General features: G+C 40.2%; 1 protein-coding gene across 3 annotated transcripts in view; it reads left to right on the forward strand.

Annotated features, from left to right (window-relative positions):
• Positions 1 to 16,273, forward strand: part of CSMD3 (CUB and Sushi multiple domains 3) — a 1,179,008-nt gene that overhangs the window by 436,009 nt on the left and 726,726 nt on the right. For 2 of the 3 annotated variants that reach the window (XM_048841517.2, XM_048841518.2), the window contains 2 exons: positions 3,855 to 3,932; positions 9,520 to 9,607. In XM_048841517.2, coding sequence (XP_048697474.2) covers positions 3,855 to 3,932; positions 9,520 to 9,607 — 166 coding nt within the window. The remainder of the gene's footprint in view (positions 1 to 3,854; positions 3,933 to 9,519; positions 9,608 to 16,273) is intronic. The other variant, XM_048841519.2, reaches the window with a different exon arrangement.

Below are 16,273 nucleotides of genomic sequence, written 5' to 3' on the forward strand. Positions count from 1 at the left end.
TGGCCCAGTTCCACTAGCATAACGTGACACTGGACAACCAAGAATTGGGTCAATTATGTTTAAAGACCTGATCCTGTGAGATACTGTGTGCCTCTAGCAAGGTGAGGTGCTCAACATCTCACAGGATTGGTTGCTAAAGATGTTTCTGTGGTAACATGCTGGTTTATAATCACACTGATTTATAATCACTGTTTTTGTGGTAACACACTGGTTTATAATCAGCTCCCTGCCTCTACTATAGTTTCTAGATAGTTTGCAAAGTGATTTGGGGTATATTTAGTATATATTTGTGTGTATGTGTGTGTGTGTGGTCTGTAAACCAGCTTAGAATATATTTTAGTGTATGTGTATATTCAAGCCCAATATGTTTTATAATTTCTGGTTCACAGTCTGGTTGCTCTTGTTAGGGGGGACACAGGAAAATATTCTTTTTGTAAGTAAAAAAAAAAGTCCCTTTCAAAATCAAAATGAAATTACTGTCTTGTTCAGGATACAAATATCTGCAGGAGTTCTGTGTGGCTTATCTTCCCAATAGCATGCAAAGGCCTTAGCATGCTGATGCCTGCTCTTGTGAAAATCCCTGCAGGAGTTGAACAAAGTATGCAGGCAAGAAACTCTAATAACCATTTTAAATTTTGCATTAAACCTCTCAAACTCTACCCTATTTCCCTCCCGCAAACACTCCTTCATTTGTTCAAATGTAATCTCAGAGAGAAACCATGTAGTTACTGCATAAAGAGTAGATACTGTGTCCTGGTGCTAAAGAAAGGGGGGGAAACCCCAAACATTTGCAATGCTACTTTCTCCCTTGTGTTTGATAATTTGCAAGGAAACAAAGAAGGGTATATTTTCCCCAAAACCTGAGATTGAAATTCATTGCTATAAGTGAGGCCCTACATTGTTGAATACTCCCAGTGTACTGTTTGTGGATGTATGGTGAGAATGGCCACACAGGGAGATATCCATGCTCTGTTATGTATTTGTGAGGTGGCTCCATATCAGCTTTGAAGAGGTTAGTGCTGGGAAAAGGCCAGGAGAAGGTGATGGGTAGGCCTCTAGAACCATGTTTATGCAGATAATATGAATTGGAACTCCTATGAACTAGGTGTAAAGGGGCCACACTGCTATTCCAGCTGGAAGTCCTACACAGGTTTGGGATAAAGTTCATACCTTCATTCCCCCTGGAATTCCTTGCAGAGAGCCCATTGGACAGAGATTTGTTTTGGAGGCTGAAATGAATTTTTCACAATACGATTCTAAGAGTTTGTTCACGTGAGAGACTTTGGAGAAAAATCATTGTGTTGCAGAGTGACAGTACCATCTCAGCAACCATTTTAATCAATGTGCATTGTTTTATTGCTATTTCCAGAGAACACAATGTCTGTATGAGATCAACATATCAAACTCAATTTTACAGCTTAGCTCTTTGTGTTACAGGCCAACATGTTCTAGACACTTTCCAAACACAAAGAAAAGCACAGTTTCTTACCCCAAAATGTAGAGATATAAACATCAGTAGGTATTTAACAATACATTCGATCGCTTCCCGAACTGTCATTTCAACTTTTTTAATTTCCTTGGATACTTTTCCTTCTGAAATTCTTGCACTTTTTATGTATGATTATTTTTAAGTAATTCAGTTACTTTTTTTTTGTTCATGTCACATTTAAGAATCCCTTTGGATTCTATTTCTTCTTGTAAAATAAGTGTAATGGTTGCTTAAAAGTTCCTTTGTTATATTTCTCCCATTGTTCATTGGCTGTGCTCAGATTTCCCTGATACGTATTTTTAATCTTTGCCTTGTTCAGACTTCATCTTCAATAGTTCCCTGCAGACAATGTACAACTCCTGCTGCCCTTTGGACTGTAATTATGATGCATCCACTGTTGAAAATATCCTGGATACAATGTACCCAATCTCCAGATAAACTTTCTTTTTGGTTTGGTTTAGTTTAGTTAGCACATTTTTTTTTGCAGCAGGGTGCACTGTTTACTTAGAGAAAATATTACAGATAGTCATCTGACTGTTTCAAAGGAAACCATTCTCTCTTGTGCTTTGGTGCTTTCATTCTCGCCTCTTCTTTTCCTTTCCTCCTTTTGACTTTTCTGTTTTGTTTTTCTTCCTCCTTTCATTCGACATCCTCTGCTTCAAATGTGCATAGACACAACCATGACCCCTCAGAACTGATTAGGTATAGCAAAAAAGCCATACAACCCCAAGAACTAAGGGCTTTTCCAGAGCTAATTCGGAAAGAAAGGAAGGTCCATGATAGGCCATAATAGACCTCGAAAATCAATGTTTCAGGGGGAATGAGGGTTGCAATTGCATAACCGAAATGAGAATAGCTGAGCATATTTTAAGTTTTAAGTTCAAAGCACTCAGTTAAAAACAGTGTACCTGAGTACTATGCTTCCATTTTTAAAGCCAATGTCCTTGTTGGTGTTGTTATAGCACCAACTAGATGAGTATGTACATCATAAAACTACCAAATACAGAATTTAGATTTTCTACTTAGGAAAGATCTAAGCATGAGTTATCACAGAAAATTAACTTGTATTTCATAGATAAAGGCTGGACCTTCCAGGTTAGACTTAGGGTCACAAATGAGGCAAAAATTGAAAGTAGGTAGTTGGAACTGCTGTGGAGCTGTTTTTTTAAAAAAAAAAAAAAACCCCAAAACATGTAGGGTATTTGGGCATCCACAAATAAACCTTTCCAAATATCAGTATATATTTTAGAGTTGCAGAAGGATTCCTGCTAAAATATTAAAGATTTTAAGATCTTTTTTAGCATGTTTTTTGAATAAGATTGTGATTTTTCAGTTTTCACTTTAGTAAGTGAGCCATGAGAACAACCAACGTGGTGATGCCTATTGTTTTGGTTGTGTTCTGTTGTAGAGTATCTGCTGGGAGAGTAGAAATATGGGTCCCATTCTGCCATTAGTGCCTTGAGGCTATGGGATACCCATTGACATCAGGATTGGGGCTATGATTTGGACATGAATATGCTTTTAGGTATTATGTGATTAACACATGTTAAAAAAAAAGATGCTCTGTCATTGAAGAAGTATAATCAAATTATGGGCATTACACAAATAGACTGTTATTGCAGATAATTTATAGATTCCAAGGCCAGAAGGGGCCTCTATAATCATCTATATTCCTGTATAACACAGGCCAGAACTTCCCCAAAATAATCCCTAGTCAATAAGTTTTAGAGAAACATCCAGTCTTGATTTTAAAGTTCCCAGTAATGGAGAATCCACCACAACCCTTGGTAAATTACTCCAGTGGTTAACTATTCTTACTGTGAAACATTTACACCTTTTTTGTAGGGCATCTCCAGAATAGCACACTGCATTTTATACAATTTATTAGCAGATACCATTGCAGAGTTCTTGAAAATTTCAGAGAGAAAAAATGTTAGTACTAACTATAAGGAAAATACTTGTTTCAAAGTACTCATTCAGTCATTAATTTACCAGGTTCCATAATTGTGTGGCAAAGTTTTACAAAACCACTTATTATGCATGGAAACTATTATCTTTAGCTTTCATTTTTGTTTTGCATCAGAGGCACTGTGTATACACTGGAGGGAAAAATGTAACATATGTAAAGGTTATTCATTTCCTGTACCTTATACACAATCTGATCTGAGTACTTTTCTTTTGTGTAAAAGGTTTTTTTGTTTTGTTTTGTTTTGTTTTTTTCCATTATGGGTAAATAATGCTGGCTTATTAGAAAGCAGTTACTCTAGCTTACATACTTCCATGATAACAAATTGAATAATCAATTGCAATGAAATCTTTTAGACTGTATTACCTGATATATGTTTTTGTTTGTTTTCTTAACTAGTGAAAAAGGCCATAGATTTTAAATCTAGAGGATTTAAATTGTTTCCAGGGAAAGACAACAGCAACAAGTTTTCTATCTGTGAGTGTACTCCTTTTTGTTACTTTTTTCTAGTGCAAGAGTGAAGTTTGTGCTGTCTATGTTGTTTGTGTGTGTTTTCAAAAATGTTTATGTATTTCCAATAATATAACTGCCTTAAATATCTTTCTACAATCTTCATGGTCAATTTTAAAATGTGGTTCTACTCTGAAGGGAAGTTCTCTATAAATCATGGGTGCCTGTGTCTCAACGATTTCTGATCAAATTTGATGAATATGCAAATAAAAATATCCCCTCTCTTTCCCTTATCTACCAAGCCTGCAAAAACTGAACCTGGAGTACACCCTTACAACTATGCAACAACATATTTTCTTCAAATGATATTCTCAGTGTCATTCCAACAGTCTCTTTGGCTTCAGCTCAGATTAGAATTTGGTAAACTGTCCTAGAAAAGAGATCATTGAATGTACTCAGCACCTTGCAGTATCAAGTCCTTGATGATGCACAGGAGGAGTAAAATCCAGCTCATTTCATGTCAGCTGTGTTGAATGTGCAAGGCAATGAAGTGAGCTGTAGCTCACGAAAGCTTATGCTCAAATAAATTAGTCTCTAAGGTGCCACAAGTACTCCTTTTCTTTTTGAAGATTGAAAGTAATAATAACTTATTTCAGTTAACTTATTTCAAATAACTAGAGTAAGCAGATATGCTTCTGAATATATCAAGGAGAAGATCTGTTGAGAAAGAAGATGCCATTTTTACAGAGTAGAACCACATTTAAGATATTTAAATAATTGGTTAAATAAATATGGGTTAAATGAATACCATGTGTCCACATTTCATTATTATTCATGGCGGGGGGGAAAGACTTATTGAATTAGCATGCTTTTGCCTGCACCTTAGGCAGGATATATTTGCCTGAGATAGCAATCTTGAGGTCAGTTTCCAGGATTTATCATGACAGTGACTTTCCCAAAGAAAATGCATTTCAATGGAATTTCCACTTGTAGGTTTTAAATTGTCAGCATGTGAGTCATGCATTTTTAGATAAAGGTTTCTTAAAGTGGCAAGCCCCTATAGCTTTTATGAAGTAAAAGTAATAAAATAAGCCATACTTCTATTCAGTTTATCACAGCAGTTTACAGTATTGCCAGATTTAATTTATCTGCAAAGAGTATCACCTAAACAACTCTGGAAGTTTTTTCTTTTGTATCTGAAAAATGTGTTAAGATGCTTTAAAAAAAATAAAAATCCATGTTATTTTCACACTGTTGGCTCACAGGAGAGTAGGGTGGTTGTAAGACATGACATACAGTAAAATATAGAGAAGCCTATTTGAAAATATATGAAACTGGAAAATGTAAATATATGTAAACAATAGAGACTGATAATAGAATGGTTGACACAACAGATCGTGATGATAAAAATCAATCATTTTCTTATTAGATCAAATACAAATTTTCCATATTTATTCCATTTCCACTAATTTATTAGTTTTGCCTTATATTACTTGATCACTTTTCTTTCAAGACCAACTTTAAGATATCTAGATGTAGCTCTTAATGCATTAGTGGCTAGCAACTTCAAGCTATGATAGTATGTTTAGTGCAAAATCTTTATTTCAGTGAAGTTTTACATAGCTGATATTTTGTGGATATTCCATATAAAATTGAAGTATGTAGTATTGTGATTTGTCAGGGAGTTGGAGATGGACAACACAAATGAGCAGCTAGCCCCTACAAACAATTGATAAACATTTTGGTTGATTTAAAACTCGGTCAGACAGATTCAAAATTTTTAGAAGAGATATTCAATTTTATCCTTCAGTTTAATTCTGTGTTCATTTGTAAATGTATAATAGGACAATATTTCAATAAAAATACATTGTGCCAATGATTGTTGGAGAGAATTCTCAATGGGACCTCAATGGGAGCACTGTATGCAGAACAATGAAAGAACAGAGTATTTTAAAAAGAATGACTGCCCCTCTACTGCATAACGGTTCAACAGAGAAAATTATGTATATATCTGTTATTTGTAATAATATCAATAAATGGCTACCTTAAATTACTGTCTTGGATTATCTAAATCTCAGGAAACCATTGTCCTGAGATAGTTTTCATGTTTGTTCTCTCTCTCTTACTTCTGCTGAATACACACCATAAACACAACAAAATAGAAAACATGTATATGGTGTTTTTCACCATCAAAGAATTTTACAATTTTAACCCCTGTTCCTGCAAACCCTCATTCAGTGCTTACCTTAACGCACCTGAAACCATTAGGATTCCTCATGTGAGAAGAAATTAAGCATGTGCATGAGTGTTTGCATGAGTGAGGACATTATTAATCATATATACCCTTGGGATATATAAGCATCATCCTCACTCAACAAATGGTGAGATTAAGTTCCAAAGTCATAAAGGGATTGGTGTGAGAATCAGGATTACAGCTCAGCAATATCTGGCTCCCAGTCTCATGCTCAGACCATGAAGAAATGCCTCATTCATGATATTCCATTGTTTACAATAAAATGCCCATTAACAGTTGTCACAGGACTGTATGGGACAGTGGGGAAAGTGGGAAGCAGTAAAGTAGTTATATTTTTATAAACAGAAAGTCAAGTGTTATGTGTGGTCACATTCTACACCAACAATACAAAGGCTCCAAACTCAGCAGACCATACATGTTTGGCCAAGCATGTTTAGGGATGAACATGAATAGGGATGGGATTTAAGCATGTGCTTAAAACACTGCTGTATTGGAGCCAAAATTAGAGTTGTCAGTTTAATGCATTCCAACTATAACTTTTCTTTTGTTCTGAAGTTCTAAATGTTGTGTGTGTGTGTGTGTGTGTGTGTGTGTGTGTAAGAGAGAGAGAGATATTAATTGATGGATATTTTTCCCTCAGTACAGTCTTTCAGAATTTTCTGAATGAATATAAAATACACCCATGTATCATGTTAAGTTCTATTTCATTGTATTTCATTAAGAATGCAACAGTTTAGGGATGATGGCATAAAGCAGCACACTTTCTCAGGCTTGTTATATTAGCTGAAATGTGTAGATCCAATTGTTTTCATGCTGTGAAATCAGTACAGAATCTGCTCTTTTTACATAAACGTCCACAGTATTACCATTTTTGAGAATTACGCAGAGTACAAGAATAAAATATTCTATTTCAAATACTGAAAGATGAAATACAATAAAATGGGAAGTCGTGTTTCAAGCTGGATTTTTGTCTTGTTCATTTAGTCATACTAAAATAAAATATGTACTTCATATAGTACAATAATGTTAAAAGTCCCCTAAATATTGTATAATCCAATCAAATTCTGGGATGTCCTAGCAGTTATTTCCTGAGAACTACTGCCTGGGGCCATCGCCAATAAAAGCTTCTGGCTACAATTTTAATAAGCTTTTAACCACACAAAATCTTAACGGAAAGTCACTCCTGCCCCACCCACAAAGGTAATCTCATTTTAGAATTCCTCCTAAGTAGAGAGTCAGTGCCACCTAAGAATTCCTCTGCCTGTGAACAATGGTAATATTCCATTCTATGTGGACTAGCCACTAACTGCCTCCTTAATTCCCAAGCCCTGCCTTGGACTTTGGGATCATACAAGACACACAAAGTACTGCCACCTGGATTCCCATTTAAAGTTCTGAATAACAGGTTCTTCCTGGACTGTCCATATGGACTCCAGTCGATGGTAGAACCATAACTGCCAAACACATGGATCCTTCAATGGTAGCAAGAAATTTGCTTTCTATAGGTGACACACTTTCAGCCTACCCACAAGCCTCATTAAGTTTCCCAGAGTAAAGAGAGAAAAACTTCCGACTCTTCAGCTTATGTGCTGTTGATGGAAAACTCCTTTCCAGTCACAAAAGTGGAAATTCAGCTAGCCCTGTGTATTCCAACGTGGATGAACAGGCACTTACCTTTGCTTGCTGCAATATCAGACCGTCCATGCTGTAGCTCTTTCAGGACAGAGAAGATTGAATAGTATGGCCACAGCCAGCAAAGGGTGAGGACCCATTGGTTGGAAAGGGCCCCAACTACTGAAGAAAAACTAAATAATGCTCACTTGCTCCCCATCCTTTCACTTTTGTTTTATGGTCCTGACCTCACCCATCACTATTGAATTAATTTTACCACCTTTTGTGAGTATAAGTACACCATGTTCAAGGCAAGGGAGAGTTCCTCAAACACTTATATGGCAATTCCTCACATGAGGCCAGGGGAAAAGATAGGTGGGAGTACCCTATTTCAGTGTCAGCCTGTGTCAAACTGTTATTCCTGCAGAGGTGGAGTCTGACAGTTTAGACATGTAATTAATTAGAAACAAGTTATTAGAAACAAGTTATCTCTCTCTGTCTCTCTCTCATAAAATCAATTTTAAAAAACTGTGTGAATAAGTCATTTATGATTAGCTTAATTATATACAAGCCCTTTCTCCCAAAGGAGTTTTATTTTGTTTCGTTGAAAGCTATCACCCTGCTATGCCAAAGTCCATTGACTTAACTCAATGGGTTAAATATCTTTTCCTCTTCGTATAAATGCCTTGGCTTCAGATCACTTAGTTTTGAAAACATTAAAAATAGTTTCATCTCAAGCCTAAACATTCTTCAGGTAGCAGCTGACCAGCCTCCTGTGATATGGATTTATTCCGTGATCATCAACTCTTAATTCAGTGCACAACTAGGATGAAAAGAACTAAACTGGGGTAGAAGTATTTTTTGGAACTGAAACTCTTGCAAACTATAAATGTTTCACTTTTTTGTAGTAGAACAAACACAATATGTAAAATATGACAAAACTAGATAGTGCAAACTATTAAAAAAATACACTAATTTGTGTATCAATACTCTACTCTTTATATGTGCATAACTTACACTAAAGTAAAAGTTTGTGTATGTAAAAGGCACTGGATGAGTTCTTAATCTTTTTTTTTATAAGAAGAAATGAATCAAAGATGAAAAGTTCAGATCCACATAAAGCTTTCTAGCCTCCATGGTTTGGGAATGTCCAGCTCTGAGGATTTGACTTGGTTAAGAAATTTGTGAAAGTCAAACCTGGTTCAGATCTTGAAGCTTCCCCCATGCCTCCAAATTCTGGGATATTTGGATTCACACCAGTAATTAAGGCCTACCTGACCCAACTCCACTGAAGTTTTGTCATTGACACAAGGCAAGCAGGTCAGACATTTGGGGAGAAGACAAGAGTGACATTACTGAACTATGGTCAGAGGAAAATTTCCCACAAATTACAGTAACTGTCAATGAAGAGTTCATTAACTTTAAATATTATTTTTGAAAAGAAATACAAGTAATATGTATATGGATTCAGTAAGATGATGAGCAAATAAACAGAGTTATTTGGTACTTTTTCTATTATCATAAGACTTCTAGAATTTGCTGTTTACCGATATAAAACATACTTTAAAAGTCACACTTATCACTGAAAGAAAATAAATGTATCGAAACTGGAGATTGTGATCTACCCCAAAATCTAGTAACTGTTTGTTTTTGAAGTGCCAACTTTGTAGATAAAGTAAGTTTTTCATACTATTAATTGTCATATTTCTGGGTTTCCTAAAAGTGTGTTGTTTTTCTTTTCTTTTACAGTAAATGAAGGAGGTATTAAACAGGCATCCAATTTGTGTCCAGATCCTGGAGAGCCAGAAAATGGAAAACGACTAGGCTCAGATTTTAGGTAAAATATTAACCTTATCATTGTATCATTTCTATAACACATACATTTTTGAAAACCATTATTAAAATATATATTTTTAAAAGTATACCAAGACCACTGGCCAACCTTTGGGGAATTCTATTTAAAATTAGATGGCTAAATATAGTCCACTATTTATATTTTAGAACTAAGGATAAAGATGTCCGTAGTATACTGGGAAGTGGTACAAATAGCTGGGGATTTGCAAGGAATTTAATTGAAGAAGGTTATTTAAAATAGTTCTTAACTTAAATATTCAGCTATCTTATTCCTACAAATATAGGGGTTATATGTAGAAATGGAGACTTTTTTGGGACACGTAAGATGAGGATGTGTGTGAAGAAGATAGTGTGAGGAAAGGGGGAAGAAAACAGGTCTCTTCAGGCTAGTCAAAATGGTTTCTACTGGCTGACAACTTTCAGGCTCATTCAAAGTACCATTTTAATGGTCATCAGGCAGGGTCAGGACGAGGCAGGCATGCGCTGGTGAGGGGAGAGGCAGGCTGCAATGGTGATAGCTCTCTCAACTCAGTGTAGAAGCAGCTTGCCCCCATCTCTTGCATTCTAGAGCAGTTGTCAGTGTTGGAGTTTGTTCAGGCTACTGGTACACGTCCCCATGTGCACCTACAAGAAGGAAATTCCCCTGTTAGCAGCTGCTGCAGTCCTGGCAATAATGGAGATAGCTGATCATTTTAACAACTGAAACTGGATGTAATGTTTTGGGGGTTGTTGTGAAACATTTTTTTCCTGTCTCCTTCCCTCCCTGATATATACTTAATTTTCTCTCCTTAATTATCACACCACTATGCACTGGAGCAATCTAAGCATCTTAAGGAGGACTAGTGAGAGCATTTGGGGGCACACATCAAACTTTACTAACTTGTTTTATTTAAATACTGTTTGTGTATTCCTTTACGCTGTCCTAGTTGCCTCCAACAGCACTGGAACACTCCTTTTAGTCGTGGCAACTAATATGTACTGAGGTTAGCCGTGAAAAAAGTGAAAACTGATGCAATTTTTGAGGGAAAATAAAAGGGAGGCAGTACTAGAGACTTAGGGTGGGATTTTCAAAAGTGCCTAAGTGAGTTAGATGCCAAAGTAAGATTTAAATGCAATGGGACTTAAGTGCCTAATTCAGTTAGATGCTTCTGAAAATCTCACCTTTAGTTTTCATTTAAAAAAAATTGAGAGAGACCCCCAAATCATAGAATCATAGAATCATAGAATATCAGGGTTGGAAGGGACCTCAAGAGGTCATCTAGTCCAACCCCCTGCTCAAAGCAGGACCAATCCCCAACTAAATCATCCCAGCCAGGGCTTTGTCAAGCCTGACCATAAAAACTTCTAAGGAAGGAGATTCTACCACCTCCCTAGGTAACGCATTCCAGTGTTTCACCACCCTCCTAGTGAAAAAGTTTTTCCTAATATCCAACCTAAACCTCCCCCACTGCAACTTGAGACCATTACTCCTTGTCCTGTCCTCTTCTACCACTGAGAATAGTCTAGAACCATCCTCTCTGGAACCACCTCTCAGGTAGTTGAAAGCAGCTATCAAATCCCCCCTCGTTCTTCTCTTCTGCAGACTAAACAATCCCAGTTCCCTCAGCCTCTCCTCATAAGTCATGTGTTCCAGACCCCTAATCATTTTTGTTGCCCTTCACTGGACTCTTTCCAATTTATCCATGTCTTTCTTGTAGCGTGGGGCCCAAAACTGAACACAGTACTCCAGATGAGGCCTCACCAATGTCGAATAGAGGGGGATGATCACGTCCCTCGATCTGCTCGCTATGCCCCTACTTATACATCCCCAAATGCCACTGGCCTTCTTGGCAACAAGGGCACACTGCTGACTCATATCCAGCTTCTCGTCCACTGTCACCCCTAAGTCCTTTTCCACAGAACTGCTGCCTAGCCATTCGGTCCCTAGTCTGTAGCTGTGCATTGGGTTCTTCCGTCCTAAGTGCAGGACCCTGCACTTATCCTTATTGAACCTCATCAGATTTCTTTTGGCCCAATCCTCCAATTTGTCTAGGTCCCTCTGTATCCTATCCCTGCCCTCCAGTGTATCTACTACGCCTCCCAGTTTAGTATCATCCGCAAATTTGCTGAGAGTGCAATCCACACCATCCTCCAGATCATTTATGAAGATATTGAACAAAACCGGCCCCAGGACCGACCCCTGGGGCACTCCACTTGACACCGGCTGCCAACTAGACATGGAGCCATTGATCACTACCCGTTGAGCCCGACAATCTAGCCAACTTTCTACCCACCTTATAGTGCATTCATCCAGCCCATACTTCTTTAACTTGCTGACAAGAATACTGTGGGAGACCGTGTCAAAAGCTTTGCTAAAGTCAAGAAACAATACATCCACTGCTTTCTCTTCATCAACAGAACCAGTAATCTCATCATAGAAGGCGATTAGATTAGTCATGCATGACCTTCCCTTGGTGAATCCATGCTGACTGTTCCTGATCACTTTCCTCTCATGTAAGTGCTTCAGGATTGATTCTTTGAGGACCTGCTCCATGATTTTTCCGGGGACTGAGGTGAGGCTGACTGGCCTGTAGTTCCCAGGATCCTCCTCCTTCCCTTTTTTAAAGATTGGCACTACATTAGCCTTTTTCCAGTCATCCAGGACTTCCCCCGTTCGCCACGAGCTTTCAAAGATAATGGCCAATGGCTCTGCAGTCACAGCCGCCAATTCCTTTAGCACTCTCGGATGCAACTCGTCCGGCCCCATGGACTTGTGCACGTCCAGCTTTTCTAAATAGTCCCTAACCACGTCTTTCTCCACAGAGGGCTGGCCATCTATTCCCCATGTTGTGATGCCCAGCGCAGCAGTCTGGGAGCTGACCTTGTTCGTGAAAACAGAGGCAAAAAAAGCATTGAGTACATTAGCTTTTTCCACATCCTCTGTCACTAGGTTGCCTCCCTCATTCATTAAGGGGCCCACACTTTCCTTGGCTTTCTTCTTGTTGCCAACATACCTGAAGAAACCCTTCTTGTTACTCTTAACATCCCTCGCTAGCTACAACTCCAGGTGTGATTTAGCCCTCCTGATTTCATTCCTACATGCCCGAGCAATATTTTTATACTCTTCCCTAGTCATATGTCCAACCTTCCACTTCTTGTAAGCTTCTTTTTTATGTTTAAGATCCGCTAGGATTTCACCGTTAAGCCAAGCTGGTCGCCTGCCATATTTACTATTCTTTCGACACATCGGGATGGTTTGTCCCTGTAATCTCAACAAGGATTCCTTGAAATACAGCCAGCTCTCCTGGACTCCTTTCCCCTTCATGTTAGTCCCCCAGGGGATCCTGGCCATCCGTTCCCTGAGGGAGTCGAAGTCTGCTTTCCTGAAGTCCAGGGTCCGTATCCTGCTGCTTACCTTTCTTCCCTGTGTCAGGATCCTGAACTCAACCAACTCATGGTCACTGCCTCCCAGATTCCCATCCACTTTTGCTTCCCCTACTAATTCTTCCCGGTTTGTGAGCAGCAGGTCAAGAAAAGCTCCCCCCCTAGTTGGCTCCTCTAGCACTTGCACCAGGAAATTGTCCCCTACGCTTTCCAAAAACTTCCTGGATTGTCTATGCACCACTGTATTGCTCTCCCAGCAGATATCAGGAAAATTAAAGTCACCCATGAGAACCAGGGCGTACGATCTAGTAGCTTCTGCGAGCTGCCGGAAGAAAGCCTCATCCACCTCATCCCCCTGGTCCGGTGGTCTATAGCAGACTCCCACCACTACATCACTCTTGTTGCTCACACTTCTAAACTTAATCCAGAGACACTCAGGTTTTTCTGCAGTTTCGTACCGGAGCTCTGAGCAGTCATACTGCTCCCTTACATACAGTGCTACTCCCCCACCTTTTCTGCCCTGCCTGTCCTTCCTGAACAGTTTATAACCATCCATGACAGTACTCCAGTCATGTGAGTTATCCCACCAAGTCTCTGTTATTCCAATCACGTCATAATTTCTTGACATGACCAGGACCTCCAGTTCTCCCTGCTTGTTTCCAAGGCTTTGTGCATTCATATATAAGCACTTGAGATAACCTGCTGATCACCCCTCATTCTCAGTATGAGGCAGGAGCCCTCCCCTCACAGACATTCCTGCCTGTGCTTCCTCCCGGTATCCCGCTTTCCCACTTACCTCAGGGCTTTGGTCTCCTTCCCCCAGTGAACCTATTTTAAAGCCCTCCTCACTAGGTTAGCCAGTCTGCTCGCAAAGATGCTCTTCCCTCTCTTCGTAAGGTGGAGCCCGTCTCTGCCCAGCACTCCTCCTTCATTGAACACCATCCCATGGTCAAAGAATCCAAAGCCTTCTCTCCGACACCACCTGCGTAGCCATTCGTTGACTTCCAAGATTCGACGGTCCCTACCCAGGCCTTTTCCTTCCATGGGGAGGATGGACGAGAACACCACTTGCGCCTCAAACTCCTTTATCCTTCTTCCCAGAGCCACGTAGTCCGCAGTTATCCGCTCAAGGTCATTCTTGGCAGTATCATTGGTGCCCACGTGGAGAAGCAGAAAGGGGTAGCAATCCGAGGGCTTGATGAGTCTCGGCAGTCTCGCCGTCACATCGCGAGTCTTAGCCCCCGGCAAGCAGCAGACTTCTTGGTTTTCCCGGTCAGGGCGGCAGACAGATGACTCAGTCCCCCGGAGTAGAGAGTCCCCGACCACCACCACCCGCCTCCTTCTCTTGGGAGTGGTGGTCGTGGAACCCCCCATCTCAGGACAGTGCATCTCATGCCTTCCAACTTGCGGAGTCTCCTTCTGCTTTCTCCCCCCAGACATATCATCTGGTCCACTCTCCGCAATGTTACCTGTGGAGAGAACATGAAAGCGGTTAGTTACCTGTGTCCGCGTTGCTGGAACCCGGACATTCCCCCTTCTTCTTCTGGAGGTCACATGTTGCCAAGCTTCTTCACTGGGCTCTTGGCTCTGCTGTGCAACCTGTTCTAAACCTTTAGAGCTTTGTGCCCGTAGAAGCATATCCTGACTTTTGTCCAGAAAATCCTCCGTTTCTCGTATGCAACGCAGGGTCGTTATCTGTTGCTTCAGACCTTCAATCTTCTCTTCCAATATGGAGACCAGCTTGCACTTTGTACAGACAAAGTCGCTTCTGTCCTGTGGAAGAAAGACAAACATGGTCACATCCAGTGCAGGTCACAAAGGCCATCTCTCTTACAGGGGGCTCACATACTTCCTGATAAGCCTCTGCAGCTCATCAGTGGAAGTAAGCTAACAGTCAACACATAAAAACCAAGCAAACCAAAATATCGCCAACTCATTTCCAACTCCTATTTCTGTGAGTCTCACAGTGTTCTATCTTCTCTGCAATTTTTTCAGATTATGAACCAATCAGAGCAGGAACCATCCCTATTTCCTGTGTTGCATAAGACCAAGCATGTTGTTGTTGCTTAACACATCATTAATAATAATAATAATAATACTTCATAATAAGTAGTGCAGCAATAGTGAATTAGCAGGTAAAATCAAGCCAGATGTCAGAAGCAGGTGAGCAGGCTCTCCTGAACCCCTTGGGTACACTGGGTCTGCTGTGGGGAGACTGTGGCAATACTCAGCCCTTTAGAAAATGTAATTAGCAAAGGAAAGTTATGGCAGATTGCAAGCAATGCAGATTGTTACTTCAACAGTGGTGACAATGGAGGCAGGCAGAGCTCAGTCTCCTTTTTCCTCGGGATACAGATATTCAACTGATGAGTCTAGTGCAGTGCCAAGCCAGCCTCTGTTCTTCAAAGAGGTGGTAGGCAAAAGCCACGGAGCTTGTACATGCATTCTGGGGACACAGGGAAGCAGTCAAGTCTAGTTAAAAATTATATTTGGGGAAAAATCCTTCCTGGTGTAACTAGTGATATCTGAGATTCTTGAATAGGAAGGGATTTTAAGAAGAGGTTCACTCTTAATTAATTCTGATCCCACCCCCCCTCCACTCCACCCCCACTCCCGCAAGCTGAGAAACAAAACACAGGCTAGTCAGTTTATTTCATTTATCCTTGCATCTTAGGGGATCATTCTCCCTGCCGGCCCCTGTCTGCCTGCCTTGCATCTCAGCAGAATTATCACATAATCAGCTAACCTATGGGCAAGCAGTAGGCATATGCCTGCAGTTGCTCATCCTACTACTGGTCTGCTGTGGCACCTGATAAGCAGGCAGCTAAGCACAGTCTCCTCCTCTTGTCACACCACTCTTCCTGATGGACACCACCAGGAAGGAACAGCCAGGTAAAGGAGGAGGAGGCGGTGATGGTAGGTAATTGAACCAATAGCAGTGCAAGGTGAGGAACTAGCCTCCCTCATTCCCTAGCCAGCTCCACCACATTCCCCTCAGCTACTCCAAGTCATCACAACAGCTGACCCAGGCATCTTCAACTGATTCCCCCGCAACTCTCTCTGTAAATAAGGCCCCTTGAAATCTGGGTGTTGGGCTGCATGTGATGATTATGTTTGGATTAGTTGGGTGCTTCTAGTGATTGAAGAATAGTGGAGAGATAGGCAGCCAGGGTGCCTGTCCTTCCCACCTCTCACTGCTCTATACCTTGCACATTGCTGTAGCAACCTGCATAGAGCTTGGAGAGAGAAGCAAAGAGTTTTGAGGAGTTTTCAGAAAGTCAGTCTC

This window comes from Caretta caretta, chromosome 2 (assembly GCF_965140235.1).
Source record: "Caretta caretta isolate rCarCar2 chromosome 2, rCarCar1.hap1, whole genome shotgun sequence".
Classification (NCBI taxonomy): domain Eukaryota; kingdom Metazoa; phylum Chordata; order Testudines; family Cheloniidae; genus Caretta; species Caretta caretta.